Source organism: Lytechinus variegatus, chromosome 13 (genome assembly GCF_018143015.1).
Source record: "Lytechinus variegatus isolate NC3 chromosome 13, Lvar_3.0, whole genome shotgun sequence".
Lineage (NCBI taxonomy): Eukaryota > Metazoa > Echinodermata > Echinoidea > Temnopleuroida > Toxopneustidae > Lytechinus > Lytechinus variegatus.
In genome coordinates this window covers 23917057-23938911 of record NC_054752.1, presented here as the reverse complement: position 1 = coordinate 23938911, position 21855 = coordinate 23917057, and the positions used below count along the sequence as shown (strand labels likewise).

The 21855-nt window shown below is 36.1% G+C and overlaps 1 protein-coding gene across 3 annotated transcripts; it reads left to right on the top strand.

Annotated features, from left to right (window-relative positions):
• Positions 1-1938: 1938 nt before the first annotated feature.
• Positions 1939-20696, top strand: LOC121426325 (oxidoreductase NAD-binding domain-containing protein 1-like). Of its 3 annotated transcripts, none has more exons than XM_041622586.1 (7): positions 1939-2118; positions 6520-6578; positions 7661-7767; positions 15642-15783; positions 16186-16431; positions 18893-18986; positions 20501-20696. In XM_041622586.1, the coding sequence occupies exons 2-7, from the start codon at positions 6534-6536 to the stop codon at positions 20665-20667; spliced, it is 801 nt and encodes a 266-aa protein (XP_041478520.1). In that variant the 5' UTR covers positions 1939-2118; positions 6520-6533; the 3' UTR covers positions 20668-20696. The 3 variants fall into 3 exon arrangements, with proteins under 3 accessions (XP_041478520.1, XP_041478518.1, XP_041478519.1); XM_041622584.1 differs by lacking the exon at positions 15642-15783 and adding an exon at positions 11909-12050 and having other exon boundaries at positions 6515-6578; XM_041622585.1 differs by having other exon boundaries at positions 1940-2118; positions 6515-6578.
• Positions 20697-21855: the final 1159 nt, after the last annotated feature.

Below are 21855 nucleotides of genomic sequence, written 5' to 3'. Positions count from 1 at the left end.
TCATTTAGGAGCTGGTTTCCAGTCACACACCGTATAAGCGGTCATTCAAAACATACATTTGGCAACATTTGGCAAAGGCTCTTCACTTGCTTGTATCGTGTGATTGAAACGTCAAATTTAAATGATACGAAACTGAGACTTGTAATCGATAAGTTCCGAATAATCCATTCTGTTTATTGTCATTTGTGTATTTACATTGTGTGTTTCAAACGAGAATTGTTTAGTCGTATGGCAACATGCATAAAATTTGGTTCTTTTTTCCCCAAAATGCACAGTAAATTGTTACAAACTACAGAAAAAAACGACATCATCTTCTGGTAATCATCGGCAGCGATCGGGGGGGGGGGGTGCGGGGGACGTGTTCTCCCTCAAATATTTCGGGGGAGGTCGTCCCCCCTAGATTTTTAAAACTATTTTTTTTTCGATTTTGCTGGCAATTTTTTTTTAAAGATATATTGTAATCAGCAAACCTATAGATTATCAAACATTAAAAATGGGGTAAGGGGGGGGGGGGGTTAATGTCACAATTTCTACTTTTTAACAATACACAATGTGTCCTCGGGACGTTTTTCCCCAGCACGAAAGTATTTTTATTCTCCCCCCCCCCCCCCCCCCCGTCACATAAAATCTTCGCTCCTTACGCTGACATATAGCTGCCTATACACAGCAAACGCGGAGTGGGGTCGACTGGTGATTGAGAATATACAATTTTGCTCCTTGATAATTCGTTGGAATGATTGCTTCGGCGAAACTTAGTTGGGGCGCCCTGGATAATATGCCTCTGAATCTACCAGAAAGTGTAAAAGTTAGTTTACATTAAATACAAATATGTCTGACCTATATATTTCAGTGAAAACGTACATGACCAAGGCAGAATGATAATGCTGCGCACGTGGCGCCCCGATATAGGGCTTCATCTTTGAGTGAAGAATAATCTCGGGGATAGACATTATCATTCGCATCGTTGACACTTTCTCTCGCGATCTGTTACTTACAATTTACATGTATTTGCCATAAAGACGGACAAACGCATGTTACGAAAAACACAAAATTTCGAGAAAAAATGATATCCAATCCAACATCTTCACACTGGTCACTGCACTGCAACTCCCGATTACAAGTGGTGCAACTTTCCAACCAATCGACTTGCGCGCCCTGGAATTCCGGAATTTACATATTGCAAACAGTATGACAGAGGTGCATTTGTGCGAACACAAAGGCCATGAGCGTAAGTTAAAATATAGTTTTGACTAGATCTAGCCCTTGAAATTGACTACATTGTACCAATCCAGTAAATATAACCATTAAAAAAAAAAAAATCCGGCGAAAATAGGGGGGGGGGGGCGCCCGGGTGCCCCCCTCTGGATCCGCCACTGGTAGCTTACTTTATCATCCACATTATTTTTATGGCTGCATGTGTACGGTCAGTGTGCTTTCAGCATTGGTTTACCGCGCGCTGATTGGATAAAAGTTTTTACTCTGCTCGAGCTCAGCTGTTATCGTGATGTCACATCCAAAAGTTCGTAGACTCAGGATTAGCCCATTTTTGGCATTACCTTTCTATTAAAAAAAAATATATATATTTAGTATATTGCGGATATTCTTTCCCTTTTATCATATCGAGTTTACCAACAAGATACACTGGAATAGTATACCAAAAATCAATTTTAAAGTAGAAGTGGCCCTCGTCACGAGAAAAAGGCTTGTTTTGTGGTAGGCCCTATTTACTTTACGATATGTTATTGATTAAAACGCGTTAAGACAGTGAACGAAAAATAATCTTAAATTTTGACCAAATTAATAATTCTAACCTCACTTAAAGATTGAAATGCGTCAACTTAATTAAAAAAAGAAAGAAATTCAGCTATGTCGGCAAAATCAAACAGATGAATTATTATCGTATTATCTTTTGTTATGGCGTGTCTGAATTGAGACTACCGTTATTTGCGTAATTTTCTCCGACTCGACTCTGGCTGCTGCTGAGTGCTGGATTGGTTTAAATGACATCCTCTTTCTCCTGACAGACAAATAGGAAATGATACTAAGTACAACCTTTCGATGTATGCAGTCAGCTGCTCCTTTGCATAACTTCACAATCGGGACATTTTCTGGTCTTTGGTAAGTATTGAATCAATGTTTTTTTCTGTACCGTACTGTTCGGGATGTTGTTAAATTGTGCGGGAGCTCTCGTTTCGCGTCCAGGGAGATGCGGCTGTAAAGACGAGTAGCAGCCGCTAACTTAGACCAAAAGCTTCAGTCTCTGTATTTTGGTTGTTCCGCTGAACTACGATGGCTCCACTCCCCGGGGGGGGGGGGGGGGTGGATACCATGCGCGACCAAAAAACACGTAAAAAGGATGTCTTTGTCACGATAGGGCACGTTACGTACGTAATGTGATAAGGGTGTCAAAAACACAAAAATAATGAAAAAAGGGTATCTATTTCGCTAGGAGAATTACGTGTTTAGGCAAATTAGGGTCGAATTTGCGGGGATGATAAAACAAAATTAAATGTTTTATAAAAGATGTCCTTTTTGCCCAACACTACGTGTTTAGAGTCCGATTTGCGCGAGGTGTAGAAGGTGGGGTCGTACTACATGTGTAAACCAAATAAGGTAAAGCCGACGACCGAAGGACCCGTAACAATAAAACATTCCTGTACTTGTTTAGGGGTTCATTTCAGGGAATATTTGCCAAGAGTATCGTTTTGTTTCCAAGACTTGTTAAGGGTAGGGTTTCACACGCCAATACTTGTTAAGGGGTGCATTTTCAGAATGTGGAAATTACGTGTTTAGGTAGACAGGAATAACCGTCGTTTCTGGGGATTTATTCAACAATTTCTGACATTTTACTACAATCCCCATTCACCGACGGCAATGTGTCAGTACGAGCCTTCATGTGTAATCTGGTCCGACAATTCGGCGGACGGGTTTTGTCCAGATTTGTTACTTCTTTTAGATTCTAAATGACATTATATTATCTTGGACGAAGGTCCACTATTTTCGTTAGACTCTAATCTTTCTATTGATACCTTATACATTTTATAATATTTTGAAAATATACGTTACCGATGAGTTATTCCCCGGGTTATTCCTTATTTTTTGACATTCTGCCGGAGAGGAAAATATGGCTTTTCTTTCTTCTTCTTCTTTCCTTGGTTGGCAACCAGTCAGGATTGACAGCCGTCAACGAGTTGTGCTTTTATCAAGGCTTTCCGATTAAATTTTCGATATCTTGGCCAATCAATGCGAGCGACAAGTTCCGAACGCACGCACATCAATATGTCCAAGCGCAGCGCAAAGCAGCGGCACAAATCGCGATAGGTAGCGACTGGTAAATACGTCTGTAATGATGATGACGTCATCCAAGATGGCAACTTACGTTGACCAACGAAAGGATCGAAGATGACGATGTTTCGATCATCATTTCAAAAGAATTAGCGGTAACTGAGGTCTAAGGTACGATATTTCTGAATTTTAAACATTTTTTCGTAAATATGGATGTGATTTCTTTTTCATAATATGACATTTTATGTACAAAAAAACGATCGGAAAATCGGGTTCCCGCTGTTAGATCTAACGTTACTGCTAAAATACGTTGTCTGTACGTACGGGCCTCCAAGCTTTTCAGTCTATGTATTGGTGAGTGAGCCAACTCAGTTCAGCGGAACAACCAAAATAAAGAGACTGAAGCTTTTGGTCTAGTGTTTAAGGTGCTTTTCGAGACCCCATGGTCGCGCATGGTATCCACTCTTGAATGGAAGTGGCCCCCCCGGGCTCCACTCACCATACATAGACTGAAAAGCTGCGGGGTCCGTGGCTACAGACAACGTATAGTGAACTAGCGTTTTATAGATCGCGATTTAAAACTGTTTTTTGAGCGAAATTTACAGTTTAATTATCAGGGAAATATAAATAACTTAAGTAATTGCATACCTTGGACCGGAGTTATTAAAAAAATCCACTGGATGATTGAGAAATCTGTCATCTAAGACATTTTCTCCCGACCTTAACGGTTTTCCCTGCAAGTTGCCATCTTGAATGACGTCATTATCGTTAATGTCTCGATATATCGCGATTATAACTATTAATGTTTGTCTTCGTGAGTGTATCGTATCGTATTATTGCCTTGTAGGTGTGCTGGTGGAATGCAATATCGATATCACATTCGTAAATTGTTGACGCCCTCTCCGTTCATTTGTAAATATTTCATAGTTTGGCTGCCATTTTGACCTGTTTTCCTGTGTCGTACCCAACTAAACATCGGTAAAGTATAATTTTCATGCATTTTCATCTATATCGTTTAAAGTATTTTAAAATTGAATAATTAAATATTTTTAATTTGTAGTTTACATATCCTTAGATTGTAACCTCGATGTGTTATAGAACCTCAAACTTTGGACTCTGGTCGGACAAAGGTGCTGGTGTTATAACAAATGGGAGCCCACACGGACACTTTACCGTCGGTGAATGGGGATTACAGTAAAATGTCAGAAATTGTTGAATAAATCCCCAGAAACGACGGTTATTCCTGTCTACCGCTAACTAAGCGGTGCTCAAGCGAAGCAGCTGCCGCTCTAACGAATACTAACGTAAGTCTAAGACTAAACTTTCTAAAGTAAGTTAGTCTGATAAATCCGCTGTTTGGGAAGAGTTTTTCAACATTTTCTGATTTTTTGGGGCATCCTCCTACACAGACAGATGATGGGCATTAGGCTCATATTAATGGTGCATGGCCAGGGGTGCAAACAAAATTAACCGCCGCTTAGCCTTAGCTTAATAGCTACACTGACGACACCTAACTTACACAGCGCGCAGCACTAAGTCTAGACAAGATCTACATGTATGTCTATGGAAAAATGGGTGCATACTAGACAGGGATAACCATCGTTTCTAGGGATTTATTTAACAATTTCTGACATTTTACCATAATGCTCAGTTGAGTTGAGATACATAAAAATGATGAAGACTTTCTTGACTTTATGATAAAGTCAAGAAAGTCTTCATCATTTTTATCTTCCCTTTTCTGAATTCTTTCTTGTCTAAACTACTCTGTCTTTTTCTTATCTGGTTCTCATACTGGTCATTTTTTGGCTTCTTTTAGTGTTACTTCTCCTCGGTTTTATGCATGGAAGTACAGATTTTACTTGCAGTATTAAAAGATTTTACTTGATTTTACTTGAAGTACAGTTTTTACTTGCACAAGGATCGCGAGCACTTTTACCTAATATGTACATACACCTTTTACCTCATAAGCATATTACTGAGGTTTGGCAATGCAGCATGGCACACTAGTTTTTCAGCACTGCACAAAGTACGAAAATACTCTACCCAGAGGTCTGTACTACACACGGAAGAAGAAGAAGATGACGGGAGGCGCTCTCCCCCAAATAATTTTCATGCCTAAGAAAAAAAAAAGAGAAAATGAAAGGGATAAGGGTGGAATATGACATTTTTTCTGAATCTTATGTGAAATTCTATCACAAACTAGGAGTTTTTTGAGTACATGTTCAAAGAACATGAAAAAAAATCTTTTTAAGCGGAATATCTATGCCGCGGAATATCTATGCCATGGATATTCTGCTTAAAAAGATTATCTATGGCAAAATGCTAATCCAGATATTTATTAAAGCACTATACCTTGATATTCAAGTTCTGTACAGTATACAAATAATGCATGCCGCCGAGTGCATTAGTGGAAATGCAGAGCATGTGAGGTTTCTTTGATAGGTGAGGCACTGCGCACGAGCCGCTGGCGGCGAGTGCCCAGTGTGCAACATCTGAAGAAACCGAGCTTTCTCTGCATTTACTTTTATGCACGGCAGAGCAAGTGCATTATTTTATATAAAATAGCAATACAGAAACAAATTCTTAAAAAGTTGCAGTACAGTTTTGTTAGACTTCTCCCGGGACTTCTAATGCACTGGTTTGCTTGAGCGTGCAATGTCAATTTTCGTTGCACACCTTTTGCACTGCCGTGCAGTGCACCAAAACAGTTGGATGTCATGTGATGCGTACTGGCCAATCGCGATGCTTGAAATAATATACCTATTTTATGTGTATAAATGAATGTGCATAAATGAATGAATGAATTTATTGAATTTCCATAATCAAAATAAAAGTGTACAAAGTGAGCATATTATAATGCAGTGCATGATCATGTGTGCAATATAAAACAACTTGTTTTCATCTTGAGGGAAATGTAATCTCATGGATCAGTCAGTATTGCTCCATTTTTTTGCAAAATCATAAATTCTACAAAATACTGACCTCTATTAAAGCATTAGATTTGCTGTTTTTATGATCATTGAAATCCCTGATAAACATAGTGCAGGCAATCTTTAATACCTGTATTTTATTTTATATTACACACATTTATTTTGAAATAGTATGACCCTTTGCACACATTTTAAAAATCATCATGAAGTTGATATTCAATAAAAAAATTTGAATAGGGTAACATGCAGATTAAGGTCACACACCATACTATTATTGCTACTTTTCACTTTTTTGTCAGTTCAGTTGCTGTGAGAACAATGAGTGACCATATGGACAAAACTGCCCAAAGCTTCAGAGAACCGGTGAGTTTGTGAGTAAATGTGTATGATACTTTCACCTGTAAATGTTTGAAAACAGGGCAGGCAGAGAACCACTAATAAAATGCACCAGTTGACCAGACATATGTAGCTTTACTGGCCTTAAAAATAAATTCCAGTTCTGGTAACAATCTCAAAATGACTTTTTACAGAATCTAATGTAATGACCACAAAAGTGTCTGTATGAATAAAAAATATGTACCAAAGGATTCTAGAAGAAATTGTGTGATTGCTGAGAAATAAGCAAAATAAGCACGGATTCGGTCACTTCCGCCGGTCTTTATTCCAGCAATAATAATACACTGTCCCATGTGTGCCTATTTGTGTTGGCGATCTTCAGTGCGATCATATTTCAGCTTAGATTTTATGATTTCACAAAGTTCAGTTTATGTAACTTTACCAGATCTAGATCCACGATGATATAGTCATACTTAATCTTGGTTTTACAGACTTTCTCACGAAATTAATGTTTTACTGCAACCACTATCATTAAGCTTTAAATGTTTCGATCTCACAGCACGATATAACATTTTAAAGAAAAAAAATGTTGAGGATTTGATTGCTAGAAAATGAATTGGACGTCATAAACCTTGCTAGATCCTCTTCATGAGTCACTACACAAGTCCTGTCCAGTAGAGAATGATCTCAATTTAGTGTTGAAAGTTGAAATGGAGGTGTCATAGTGTAGTGAGTTGTACGTGGAAGATTTCGGATTGACTCTAGAGTAGAATAATCACCCTGATTACTTCCACAAACAATATAGGAAGAATAAAAATAATATTTAGAAAATCATTATTCTCCAAACATAACACAGAAGAATGACACATACCACAGTATTGCTTGTTACACACAAAAAAAGGAAAGAAAAATAGCCTTTGAAGTGAAAGAAATAACCCCCCAAATTTAACAATTTCTATAATTAATGTGAAAAAATAGATTCCTTAAAAATGAAAATTATTGCCTACCATGCTGTACTGAATACTGAAAATGTATCTACATGCACAATGTTTGTAATTACTGTATTGTTGATATTGATTCTTATATGGCTTCTCTTTTTCCTATTTTAGGGCATAAGTGAAGCAGAAGTAGTGTCCATTGATCAGGCATCAGAGACGGTCAAAGTACTAAAACTTAAGGTCGATGACCCCTCGTTCACGTTCAAGGCCGGCCAATGGTGAGATTCTACTTATTAAAATCTACCAGAGAAACTGCCTAAAGTTGGAATTTGTGTATTGGGGTTAGGTAAAGGGCAAGTCCAAGAAAAGGTCACCCTAGAAGGCAAAATTTCATCTTTAATTTAAGAAGTTATCTTTGGTGGGGTAGATCAGAAAGCCCAAATGTTGAATTTTAAAATTTCATTAAGAAAAATTTGATAATATGCATATTTATGCTAATTTGGGGCACCTAATTTGCATAATTGGTAAAATGGGCGTTACGTATGGGACAATTATAAAAACTCATAGAAAATGAAAAGAAAACTTGTGAGATTTAGTCATCATAGGTGGGACATGGACTCCCTAACATCTTATTAATTTTGGGGAAAAAAAGTGGTGTCATCTAATTAATTATGCAAATTAGGTCTTGTCCAACGATGGAATGTCCCATACGTAACATTTTGAGGACGTTTTTTTAAGTTATTTCTCATAATACAATACTTGTATTGTTGCATCTCTGGGAAGTTCTAATTTATAAAGTATGAAAATGTTATACCCAAAAAAGTTTCAAAAATAGAGTTCACCTTTTAATTAAAAGTTAATTAAAAAATTGTTACGTATGGGAAAACATGTTACGTATGGGAAAACATGTTACGTATGGGACATTTACACACAATGTCAATGAGGAGATTTGTGTACAAAGTGAATGGAGAAAAACAAATTTCAAGAGTGCTCTAAAAAGTGATTATTTACCTTTTCTTTAGTTTTTAAAGACTGATTTGTTATGAATACTGATTAATGAAAGCAATTGAAACAAAAAATTTGTGAAAATGGAGAAATATGAAAAAAAATAAAAACAATAGAAATACATAAGAAATTCATGAAACCATGAAAAAACAAGAAAAAAATGTTGAAATGGCTAATTTCCTCTTCAGTCATATCAAATATGTCTCAATAGAACATTTTAAAAGACTGAAACTCTTTTGTTATTTCCATATTTTAAATTATTTCAATTTTTTGAATTATGGGGAAAATTGTGTACGTTCTCTATGGGGACAAAATGTCCCATACGTAACTGTCCCATACGTAACATGTCATTAATTTGTTTAATTAGAATCTGTAATTAGAGGGATTTGGCTTATGACATGAAACTTGCCTTAGATATACTAGAGTATTGTGACTTTTATCACAGTAAGTTACAAGTTGTCAAATGAAATACTTTTAGAGAATTCTCAACTTGAAAAAAATGTTTCAAAAATTGTCTTTTTTCTGCGTCCCATACGTAACGGCCCATCTTTTCCCCTCTAAAAGGTCAAGGTCAAGGTCAAATGTCACCATTTTTTGCATGATTATTCTTTTCCTAGATGTCTACTGATCATCATGAGGGTATTCAATCTAATCAAAGTCATTTAACACTATTTTTCAGGTCATTAAAGCCTCTAAAATGTCCCATACGTAACACGCGCGAATTCTTGGACTTGCCCTAAAAAAAATTCAACAAATTTCCATGTTGAAAAAAGACATTTTGATATATATACCCGGTATATGAAATAATTTAGTAGTTCCAGATCTCCAGTTCTTGATGGAAAATCTCCTACTGAGAGGGCATTTTTGCAAAATCTTCCACTCCTCAGCTCCAGTCATCGATTTGTGTCTCTAAAATGTTTCTCCTGTCAAACACCCTTTTTTTTTAAACTGGAAATTAATTTTCATATCCATTGACCTGTATTCTGAAGTCGGGTTTAACTTAAACTTGGGTATTTAACTTAAACTTGGGTATAAAGTTGTGGTTTAAGTATGGATAGCCAATTGTTACATAAATCACTAACATTAGAGATATTATATCTAAGCTTGTTTGGCTCTCAAATCATTCATAACTGTCTAGGAAGTATGAATAGATGATTGTCTTTACCATCAATATGAGGAAAGAGCACAGTAAACATAAACATACAACTTTATAAAAATTTTGACACTTCTGGCTTCCCATAATTTTAGCACAGAGTTAGACCATGGTCTAATAAAGTTAAGCCTGACTTCAGAATAAGGGCCATAGTGTCTAGATAACCTAACCAAGTGTGCTCTGGTGATAGTCTCGTGCAAAACTTCAAATGTGGTCTCCCCCTCCCTCTGAACCTCCCCCCCCCACGTGCAGATGTATTGGGCAGCTTTTTCCACTTTGCTAGGGCCCTCACCTCCTCGGCAAGAATCTCCTGCTTAAGAGGTGCTGGTGTTAAAGGGATGGTCCAGGCTGAAAGTATGAAGCTTAATAATTAGAATACAATTCACTGAGCAAAATGCCGAAAATTTCATCAAAATCGGATAACAAATAACAAAGTTATTGAATTTTAAATTTTAGCAATATTTTGTGAAAACAGTCGTCATGAATATTCATTAGGTGCGCTGATGATGTCACATCTCCACTTCTTTTGTATTTTATTATCTGAAATTAAGTTTATTCAAATTTTTTCCTCCAAGAACTAGAAAAATTGGACTGCCAACTGATTTAGTGCATTAGATATTTATTGCTCCAACTTGTTTCATTATAAGGGAGACATATTATTCACACAAGTATTACATAATGAAAAAAAATGATTTTATGTAATAACACAAGAAAAAGGAAAGTGGAGATATGACATCATCAGCCTACCTAATGAATATAAATGACGACTGTTTTCACAAAATATTGCTAAATTTTAAACTTTAATATAAACTTTACCATTTGTTATCCGATTTTGATGAAATTTTTGGCAATTTGCTCAGGGAATTCTACTCCATGTATTAAGATATAAATATTTTCGGCCTGGACCATCCCCTTAAAGAGTCTCTGATAACATGCACATCTCTGAGATTAATCCATTGGTAGAAGTAGTATGTCTGGAAACATGTGTACACATGGGCCCAAATTCACAAAGACGGTAAAAACCCACAATTGAGTCCCATGGTTTATGCAGATCTCCTGTATAAATTACATGTATGCTTAATTTAGCACGTAGCAGGCGCGTGTATAAAAAATTCCAATGCTACTGCACGCTTTTGTCACAGAGCGCCAAATTGATGCCTGTTACCATGGTTAGATATGCTATTTTATTCATGAGTCCACTGTTTGAAGAGTAGACTCATGAATAAAAACAGTGGACTCATGAATAAAGTAGCGTGGATAACCATGACAACAGGCGTCAATTTTGTGCACTGTGACAAAAGCGCGCATCAGCATTGGACATTTTCTTATACATGCGCCCGATACGCACTAAATAAAGCGTAATTTATACAGGAAATCGACATAAACCATGGATTCAACCTTGGGTTTTCAAAACCATTTTTGTGAATTTGGGCCATGATGTTTCCAGACATGATTGAGTTAACAAAGATTAGGCTCTGAAAGTTCCACAGATGGATCTTTCAGAGTCAAGAAAGAAGGAAATATTTCTCTCTCCTTGAAATTATACAACAAGACAAAACTAATTTCCAGCCTAATATGAATTATTTGATGCCATACAAAATGAGACCTACATGTATTGTACATCTATAGTTTTAGGCTAGCTTCCCACTTTAAGAAAAAAGGAAGATCATACTGTAATCAAGAATTCATGCTTTGTCTTGTACTCTGTGAGTTTGTGATATTGCTTTATAGGGACATGTATTTCTATTTCCTTGAAAGATCAAAATAATTTTCAGCCTAATATTCATAAATTATCTGGTGCCATTTGAAATTATACCTACATTAGGAGTGGGCTATAAGGCTACATACTGAATTGTTTTAGGCTAGCTTCCCATTTTAAGAAAATAGTAAGATCATAGTCAAGAATTCAATATGTTTTGTCTTGTACTTTGTGAGTTTGTGGTATTGCTTCATATTCGAGGTGTGATTATTAAACTACATGTACTTTAGTAGTCAAAATTACCTGTAGATATAGTTGTAATGTACTGTAACCATCTTGCAGTGTTGATACCCTTTTGTATTATTACATTGTCTACTATTTTGTTTGTTGCAGTGTTTGTACATGTACCCTCTTTTAATACCTCTTGATACAAGACAAAGGCCTTTGATGGCCTTTAGTTAAGCCATGACTCGTTGATACATGTAACTTCAGCAACTGGTCTTATTCAAGAATTCAGAAAGCTTTGAAAGCGGTTTTTCTCTTTGAAATTCTTGCATTGTAGGGTTGACTTTTTCGTAGAGGGGTTAGATATCTTCACTGGGTATTCCATGTACTCTGGTCCTACTCAGCTCAAAGAAGATTCCACAATAGACTTGGCTGTTAAATTCAGTGACTACCCTCCCACTGTATGGGTGCATAATCAGGTAAATCATATCATATGATTTAAAACTCTTTTAAGGGGGGGGGGGGTAGGAAACGATGGAGAGAGATTATGCTTGGCTGATTTCTTCAAACACAATTCGTTTATACATGTACTTTTGAAAATAAGTCCTTAAGATGACTGAAGTCTAATTTTTTGGAGTACAGACTACAGACACTTGTTTGTTATTAATATCTTGCTACTTTCCTGGGGGGGGAATTTACCCTGTACTCTACCCAAAATTCAATCAACTATAAATTGTTTTTGTTTTTAATGCTCATGATTTAAGGTAGTCATTACACAATTTACATTAAAGAAATATGTGGCACACACCAGGAATGCTCAAAAGAGCCCTGGAAAATAAAATAGAACCCCCCAAATTCCCCATTCACTGCGATGTGGATGTTAATGCTTATATCTTGCTGGATTGTGAAAAGTAGTGTCTGAAAATAAAGTGAAAATATTTGATTTTGCCTTTTTTGTGTTTAAAACCCATCAGATTCACTCTGGTCAGTATTAAAGCAAAATGATGTGCATGTACATGACAAAAAATAACATAAGCGAAACAATCCCTCTATTGAAGATAGGGAAATTAAGTGTAACATTATGCATTACCCCTGTCCCATGGTGTCTTGGATGCTTACATAAGCAGACAAATTAGCATGCTCAACCCTGCTCATTACACACTCACAACTTACATGTATATAAGAATTGCAAAATTGCCTTGTTTGTCTTTGTACTAACTGCTAAAAACACCCTGTGTGTTTCACCCTGTTGCTTTGTGACAATTATTTAGTATGCAAACGTGTGTTGCCATCATTTTATCTGGGCATCGTATGAAATTTGTCAGCACAAACTGAAATTGTAAATTGTCAGTTCTGCCAAGGTTTAAGATACATGGTCTTTATAGAACGAAACACTGATATTCCACAATTACCTTTATTGATATTATACTTTCTGAGAATGACAACATGTCTGTGCTGGCAAGCTTTATAATGAAGTGGTCAAAATATTCATTATGTGCATGTTAGATCATATCACAATGAAAATACCGGTACTTAAAATCATCACTGACATCAAAGAGTAAATAACTTTGACAGGAGAACCCCTACCCTGTCAGTTTTCATAAAATTCATTACACACAAATACCTGTACAGTATGTGTATTTGCAGATCAAGGGGGGGGGATTCCTCCTGTTAATGAGTTTTCCTTTTCGCCTGTCAATTTTATTTATACAGGGAAATCCCCCCCCCTTCCTCCCATGAGTGCTTGTAACTTTTTTTTTGTTTAACATTTTAAATTGGGCCCCCTTTTGTAAAAACCTGGATAAGCCCCATCTTGTATCCAAGGTCATGAATTATACCATGATATTCCTGGATACACATATATCCATTTCTGTTTTAGTTGAACATGATCGGGTGATCTCTGTAAATGTCTGTTCTTAAAGTTCTTTTCTCTTGTCCTTACTAAATGTATATTATAAAGCCTAGTACGCCCAATGGCAATGAATATTTGCTAGGTCTATTTATATGTTCTTTGTCTGGATTTTTGTTTCTATCTCATATGGTGAAAAGGCCAACATTCAGAGCTTTTTAATTATTATTTAAGAACTTTAAAATGTCCACTGTGTTATATGCAGATGCTGTCACATTCAAATTTGAGGCCTGGGAAACAAAGTTGATATTAGGGCTGAGCATTTTTTTTTGTGCTTGTTCCTTTTAATGCATTTCTATTCTGCACATGCAAAATATATTCTGGTCTTTCATTTTTATTCGATTTTTGTCTCACCTGCGAAGCAAAGTGAGACTATAGGCGCCGCTTTTCCGACGGCGGCGGCGGCGTCAACATCAAATCTTAACCTGAGGTTAAGTTTTTGAAATGACATCATAACTTAGAAAGTATATGGATCTAGTTCATGAAACTTGGCCATAAGGTTAATCAAGTATTACTGAACATCCTATTAGAGTTTCATGTCACATGACCAAGGTCAAAGGTCATTTAGGGTCAATGAACTTAGACCATGTTGGAGGAACCAACATTGAAATCTTAACCTGAGGTTAAGTTTTTGAAATGTCATAACTTAGAAAATATATGGACCTAGTTCATGAAACTTGGACATAAGGTTAATCAAGTATCAATGAACATCCTGCATGAGTTTCACGTCACATGACCAAGGTCAAAGGTCATTTAGGGTCAATGAACTTTGGACGAATTGGGGATATCTGTTGAATTCCCATCATAACTTTGAAAGTTTATGGATCTGATTCATGAAACTTGGACATAATAGTAATCAAGCATCACTGAACATTTTGTGCAAGTTTCAGGTCACATGATCAAGGTCAAAGGTCATTTAGGGTCAATGAACTTTGGCCGAATTGGGGATATCTGTTGAATTCCCATCATAACTTTGAAAGTTTATGGATCTGATTCATGAAACTTGGACATAATAGTAATCAAGCATCACTGAACATTTTGTGCAAGTTTCAGGTCTCATGATTAAGGTCAAAGGTCATTTAGGGTCAATGAACTTTGGCCGAATCGGGGGTATCTGTTGAATTACCATCATAACTTTGAAAGTTTATTGGTCTAGTTCGTTAAACTTGGACATTAGAGTAACCAAGTATCACTGAACATCCTGTGCGTGTTTCAGGTCACATGTCCAAGGTCAAAGGTCAATGAACTTTAGCTGAATTCGGTGTATCTGTTGAATTACCATCATAACTTTGAAAGTTTATGGATCTGATTCATGAAACTTGTACATAAGAGTAATCAAGTATCACTGAACATCCTGTTCCAGTTTCAGGTCACATGATCAAGGTCAAAGGTCATGTAAGGTCAATGAACTTTGGCCATGTTGGGGTTTTTTGTTGAATAACCATCATATCTCTGTAAGTTTATTGGTCTAGTTCATAAAAAGAGGACATAAGAGTAACCATGTATCACTGAACATCTTGTGCGAGTTAGAGTAGTATGCAAAGTCAGCACTGCTGCTATATTGAACCGCGTGATGCAGGTGAGACGGCCAGAGGCATTCCACTTGTTTAATATTGATCTTGTATTTTTTTATGAAATTTGGTTATATGCTAATGCCCACATCTGCCATCAACATTTGTGTGTGTGTGTGTGGGGGGGGTACAGTTGAAAGTGGGACTGAACATTTGAGTGTAGTATGTGCAGTGCATAACTTATGGGTGATCAATGGTTCAATTACTTATATGTCATCTTTTCATCTTTTAAATTTGGTAATTCTAGCATGACACTAATTATATTTTGTGTAATTTGCAGCATTTCATACATTTCCCAATAAATAAAATGATTAATTCCATGATTCTTTCTCATTGACCTAAAAAAAGATTTTAATGAGAACACTCATGTCATTTTTATCCATTGATTTTCTGCTTTAGACTATTTGATAATTTTATGACATATTGGCAGCATATGTCTTCATGCAATAAAAGTGCATCAATTAATTTTAGCCTCATGAAAACTTTCTTCTTTTAGTCAAAACTAACTTTATATCAGAATTAACTCTAGTCTTTACGCACTAACTCATGTTATTTTTATGTTTATGCATCTTTTCAAACTGTTACATCAGGGTTGATATGTTCATCCCAGGGGTACCAACAGTGGGTGGGTTTTCTATGAGTTCGTCACCAAAGCCCTTGCGTGAAAACAAGCATGTGGGACTAGCAGTGAAATTCAGCACACACCCCCCTGCATATTGGGTCCACAAACAGGTACGGTAAATATTTGTTTAAATTTAGAATTTAGATGCACATGTCAACCCCTGAAGAAATTTTTCCTGCCAATCGTTAATATCTCTTTACATGTATATTACGGTATTCATCAAAAAGTTTTAACTCATTCTGCAAATGCACTCAACTATAAAACGCAGGAAACCTATTGCTTGTGGCGTTTCATAAAAGCTGTTTTGTTCATGATAATACTGTATGCTCACAAATTTCAGTTTTATTTCCACTCATTCACCTTGATCACAATCACATTCTTTCAAAATAAATGCAAACTTCATTAAAACACCATAAAGGTTGTCATGACTCTCATAATAAATGCTGGTGGCTCATGTGTTTCAGAAACTGTTGGCCGTGATTAAAGTTGCCTTTGTCATTTCTGTCCTTCAGTGTGCTGTCGGGTCAAAGGTCAAAGTGAGAACAGGAGGGGACAAGCTGGTCTTTGACCCCAAACCTGGTGACCCATCCTGGAATGTTCTACTAATCGGAGGGGGGATCGGTATCAATCCCCTCATTTCATTGATGCACCATGCAGCAGATCTCCATGATCAGAAGAAAGCTAATCCTCAGGGATACACCCCTGGAAAAATGGAACTGCTCTTCAGTGCTTCAACCAAGAATGAACTTATATTCAAGGTATGTAGAAAAGTGTGTAAACCTTAATAGTAAGATGATTATTGATATTACTTCATCAACCACAAGGTGATGAAAATTATTATTTAATAAAAAAGCATAATAAAAAAAAACAGGGAACCAATGGCTTAAGGTCCTCTCCGAGGACTTGGTAGTGAGGATTAATGCCTCACCAAATGTGCGCCCCTATCATGAATGCACGCTCAAATAGTCAGTAAAGATTGCATTCCTGACTTCAGAAACAGTCTGCATTATTTTTTACAAGCACAGCGAGGAAAGAGTGGCCAATTTTTGTCAAAGGTCAGTGCAGAATAAAAGCTGAAGTATTTAAGAAATCCTGTTCATGAATTCAAAGATAAAATTGGATATTGATTGAATGCATATTAAAGTTGAGTCCTAAAAGCAGAACTCAAATATTCCTGGTGGGTGTTTCATAAAGCTGTTCTTAAGTTAAGAGCAACTTAAAGATCGATTGATGAACCTTTCTTATGCGCTATTAAATAATAACCAATGAACATTGAATGGTGATTATCATTTACCACAAGAAAAGAGTACCAGTCGTTCTTAAAGTCGCTCTTAACTTACGAACAGCTTTATGAAACGGCCCCCGGATTATGCAACTTTTACGAATAGAAATAAGGGGCATTCATGTAAGGGATACCAGTGGGAATTGAACGTGGGTTTATACTGGATTGCGAGACCACCACTCTACCAACTACATGTAAGCTATGATGCCTCCTTGTTCTATTCCAGTCTTTTGTGGTCAAAGCTTTCCGTCTCTATCTGTCTTCTGTCAAGTCAAACAGATGTGAGAACACAAACTAGGATTCCCACGGAGACAGAAGACAGATCACTTGTCAGTATTCAAACAGGAAGAAATGAATCAAGTTGTACAGTATCTGAATGTGTGGGATAGATAGGGTGGAACAACCAGTCTGAATTCAAAGAACCGTTTGACTTTGGGCATTGATTGCTTTTAAATTCAGGATTATTTTAAATCCAGGATTGTTATAAATCCAAAGTAAAGGAATTGTTCCATCAAAGTTTGCTAGTATGTGACAATTCAATATATTAAAGTGAAATCTCAATATGCAGTCAATTTTAATACATTAATGATATGCTTGAGTTTGCTTAAATTAGTTTATAAAATTTTGAAAAAAAATTAAAGATGTTTTTTTAATTAAAAATTTTCCCTACATTTGGATTAATTGGGTTGTGTACAGTGTACTACTGCTATTGTTTTATATCATAACAATCTATAACAAAATGTATATTATGAGGGCTTTATAGTCGATACAGCTTTGTTAATTATCAATCCTAAAAATGAGCCGAACTATCAAGCATGAAGTTTTGTATTATGGTAATGACTTTAGTATGGCTAAAATAAAGGGAGGGAAATAAAGATTTTTGGAAGCACCAGCATTGTTATAGGACAAGTCCACCCCAACAAAGAGTTTATTTGAATAAAAAGAGAAAAATCCAACAAACATAACTCTGAAAATTCCATCAAAATTGGATGTAAAATAAGAAAGTTATGACATTTTAAATTTTCGCTTCATTTCACAAAAAAAGTTATATGAACGAGCCAGTTATATCCAAATGAGAGAGTCGATGATGTCACTCACTATTTCTTGTGTTTTTTATTGTTTGAAATATGAAGTATTTTGATTTTTTCGTCATTGTCATGTGAAATGAAGTTTCTTTCCTCCCTGAACACGTGGAATTCCATTATTTTAACATTTTGTGCTTCAGGCAAGGAGGTCCTAATCATCAAATTCGTAAATATTGAAATATTGTATAATTCAAACAATAAAAAACAAGAAATAGTGAGTGAGTGACATCATCGACTCTCTCATTTGGATGTAACTGGCTCGTTCATATAACTATCTTTTTAAAAATAAGCAAAACAAAGTTACGACATTTTAAAATTTCGTTTAATTTCACAAAACAGAACTATGCACATCCCGATCAGCATGCAAATGAGGATACTGATGACATCACTCACTATTTCTATTGTATTTTATTATATGAAATAGGAAATATTCTAATTTTCTCATTGTCCTGTGAAACAAAGTTTTATTTCTCGCCGAACTTGTAGAATTACCATTTTTTAACATTTTATGGTTCAGTCAAGTTGGTCCTTACTGTCAAATCTGTAAAAATAGAATTAGTGTATAATTCAAATAAAAAACAAAATAGTGAGCAAGGGATATCATTGATTCTCTCATTTGCATGTGACTGAATTGTGCATATAACTACTTTGTGAAAAATAAGTGAAACTTTAAAATATCATAACTTTTTTATTTTACATCCGATTTTCGCATTTTGCGGGTTTGATTTTTCTCTATTCAAATCAACATTTTTCTGGGGTGAACTTGATGTTTAAATGTGATTATCTCTTCATATTTTCTTCCCATTAAAATTGCAATGAAAAACTTAGTTAGTCATTTGTCTGTATTTTAAGGACACCATTGATGAGTTGATCTCAAAGCATTCCCCAGATATTGCTGCTAGGTTTTATGTGACCAAAGACTCGGACGTCGATTCACCAATATCAAGTAAGTCTTATTGGGCATCTTAAGAAACTTGTGATATCGATTGCAAATCCATTTGGGGTCCTCAATTCAATTAATTATTGATGTACATGTATATGTATGTCTTGCAGTGGATTACTGATCTGTTTCCTGCTGCAAGGAGTGTAAAACTGGGCCCCGTCTTACAAAGTGTTACGATTGATCCAATCAATTGTAACTATGGAAATCCACCAGGGTCATAATTTTTTCTACAGGATATTTGCACAATGTCCTTTGTAACCAAAGAGAAGCACAGTGAAATTTCAAGAAAACGATGAATGCATGAATATTACATCATAGCTAGAAAATATTTTGAACCAACATGTATAATAAATGACGTTGCTGGCCATTCGTACATGTAGTTGCCATTAATCAGATCAATCGCAATTCTTTGTAAGATGGGGCCCAGATCTGCTAACCTGCTGAAATTGATCTATTGATTTTATAATTGCACATTGAGTACATAATCAATGTGGATTTGGCACTTTAGAAATAAGCTAAATTATCATTATTATTCAAATGAATTTGCAATCGCTTATAATTCTGTGCCCCCCCAAATAAAAAAAAAAAACAGCATAAAGTTATAAAGCAAATTTTGAGATGTTTACTGAGCTTGAAAAAAAACAGACTGAGCTATGGAATGAATAACTCATTAAAGGGTTGAGCATGTATGAGCCAATGTCATAGGGGTACAGTGGTTCTATGGTTGAGCACATCAGAAGACCCATCACCATATTTTTTTTCCTATTTTTTTCTCACTTAGAAAAAGTGAATCTATACCTTACCATTTAAAGTGGATTCCCTCTCATTTATAGCCCATCTTATCATGAGATCCATGTGATATATTTTCCAGGATTCACTTCAAATCCCGGAATGAGACTTTATCCCAGAATAATTGATTGGGATTGGAGCAAATTGGATGGCGTATCTCTACAATCCCCTAAAATTGGCATTCTGGATCCTTTACCTCTATTTCATCTGTTCAAGCCCCTCCCCTCCATCCCCCTTCTCTCTGTCTATCTCTCCTTTTCTTTCTGAACTTTCTCCTTATTTCATTTAAGGTGAATACATGTACTTTAGGGTCCAGCCGATATGCTAATGGTTAAAAAAGGCAGTTCCTATTTTCAAGTTCTTTGTAAAAAAAAAACAGTTTAAAAAAAAATCAATAGTGTAGAGAAATTTTGTTGAAATTTGCTGATTAACAAATTCAAAATTTGTATTAAAACAAAATCAGAGTGACTTGATTTACAAGTATTTTACCATCATAAATGTGATTGTAGTAAATGTTTCAATGGGGAATCCAATGTGACCTTTTATATAGATGAATGATCATTTTTTTAATGTTATACCATTTATTGTGCATTGTATGAAGATTTTTTTTCATTTTTTATATTGACCAAAGCAGGTTTGACATTGTACTGACTATTAAATGTTCCCTTTTTAGCCATGGGAAAGAAACCAAAACCTATATTCAATTTAATATGTCGTCCTTCATGCAGATCGTAGGATAGATGCGAGTGACATCAAGTCATCTGTGGAGAGATTAAGAGACGGTCCTCTAAGATGCTTTGTATGCGGTCCTCCTACCATGATAGCGGATATGGAAGGGTTGCTTAGCAATGAGGGTATCCCTGCATCAGATATTTTTTGTGAGAAGTGGTGGTAAAGATTGAAGATTATTCATGCAATAATTGGATAGGTATGATTAGGTGCTGTTGTAAGCAAATCATTCCATTATTATATCATGTGATAATGTGTCATTGAAGAAAAAGGGATGGTCCGGGCTGAAAATATATCTAACTAAATAGAGGAAAATTCACATATTTTGCTCAACCAGGGGCGGATCCAGGATTTTGAAATAGGGGGGGCGCCAGCGGCGAGGGAGCGAAGCGACCGAGCGGGGGAGGGGATACCCCCCTCCCACGGCAAGGACTTTTTCAAAAAATCATGTCCAAAAGTCGTATTTTGAGAGCACCTTTAGAAGAAAAATGCACACTTAAATCACTGTAACTTCATGAATAAAAGACACATACTGACTCATTTAGGAGCTGGTTTCCAGTCACACACCGTATAAGCGGTCATTCAAAACATACATTTGGCAAAGGCTCTTCACTTGCTTGCATCGTGTGATTGAAACGTCAAATTTAAATGATACGAAACTGAGACTTGTAATCGATAAGTTCCGAATAATCCATTCTGTTTATTGTCATTTGTGTATTTACATTGTGTGTTTCAAACGAGAATTGTTTAGTCGTATGGCAACATGCATAAAATTTGGTTCTTTTTAGTAAATTGTAAATTGTTACAAACTACAGAAAAAAACGACATCATCTTCTGGTAATCAACCTTTTCCCTCTTATTATTTCAGGGAGGGGGAAATCTGTCTTCCACCAACCTCCTTGGTCAAATGGATTTGGGTTTACGCGCATATCATCGGCAGCGATCGGGGGGGGGGGGGGACTGGGGACGTGTTCTCCCTCAAATATTTCGGGGGAGGTCGTCCCCCCCTAGATTTTTAAAACTATTTTTTTTTCGATTTTGCTGGCAATTTTTTTTTAAAGATATATTGTAATCAGCAAACCTATAGATTATCAAACATTAAAAATGGGGTAGGGGGGGGTTAATGTCACAATTTCTACTTTTTAACAATACACAATGTGTCCTCGGGACGTTTTTCCCCAGCACGAAAGTATTTTTATTCTCCCCCCAACCCCCACCCCCCCCCCCGTCACATAAAATATTCGCTCCTTACGCTGACATATAGCTGCCTATGCAGCAAACGCGGAGTGGGGTCGACTGGTGATTGAGAATATACAATTTTGCTCCTTGATAATTCGTTGGAATGATTGCTTCG

What these genes read in the sequence shown, in the direction of transcription:
- LOC121426325 (XM_041622584.1), top strand. Translation starts at nt 2,036, where the DNA reads ATGATACTAAGTACAACCTTTCGATGTATGCAGTCAGCTGCTCCTTTG. An exon ending in CCCAAAGCTTCAGAGAACCG is followed by an intron (nt 6,579 to 7,660) that starts GTGAGTTTGTGA and finishes TTCCTATTTTAG; the next exon opens with GGCATAAGTGAAGCAGAAGT. An exon ending in CTGTATGGGTGCATAATCAG is followed by an intron (nt 12,051 to 16,185) that starts GTAAATCATATC and finishes TCTGTCCTTCAG; the next exon opens with TGTGCTGTCGGGTCAAAGGT.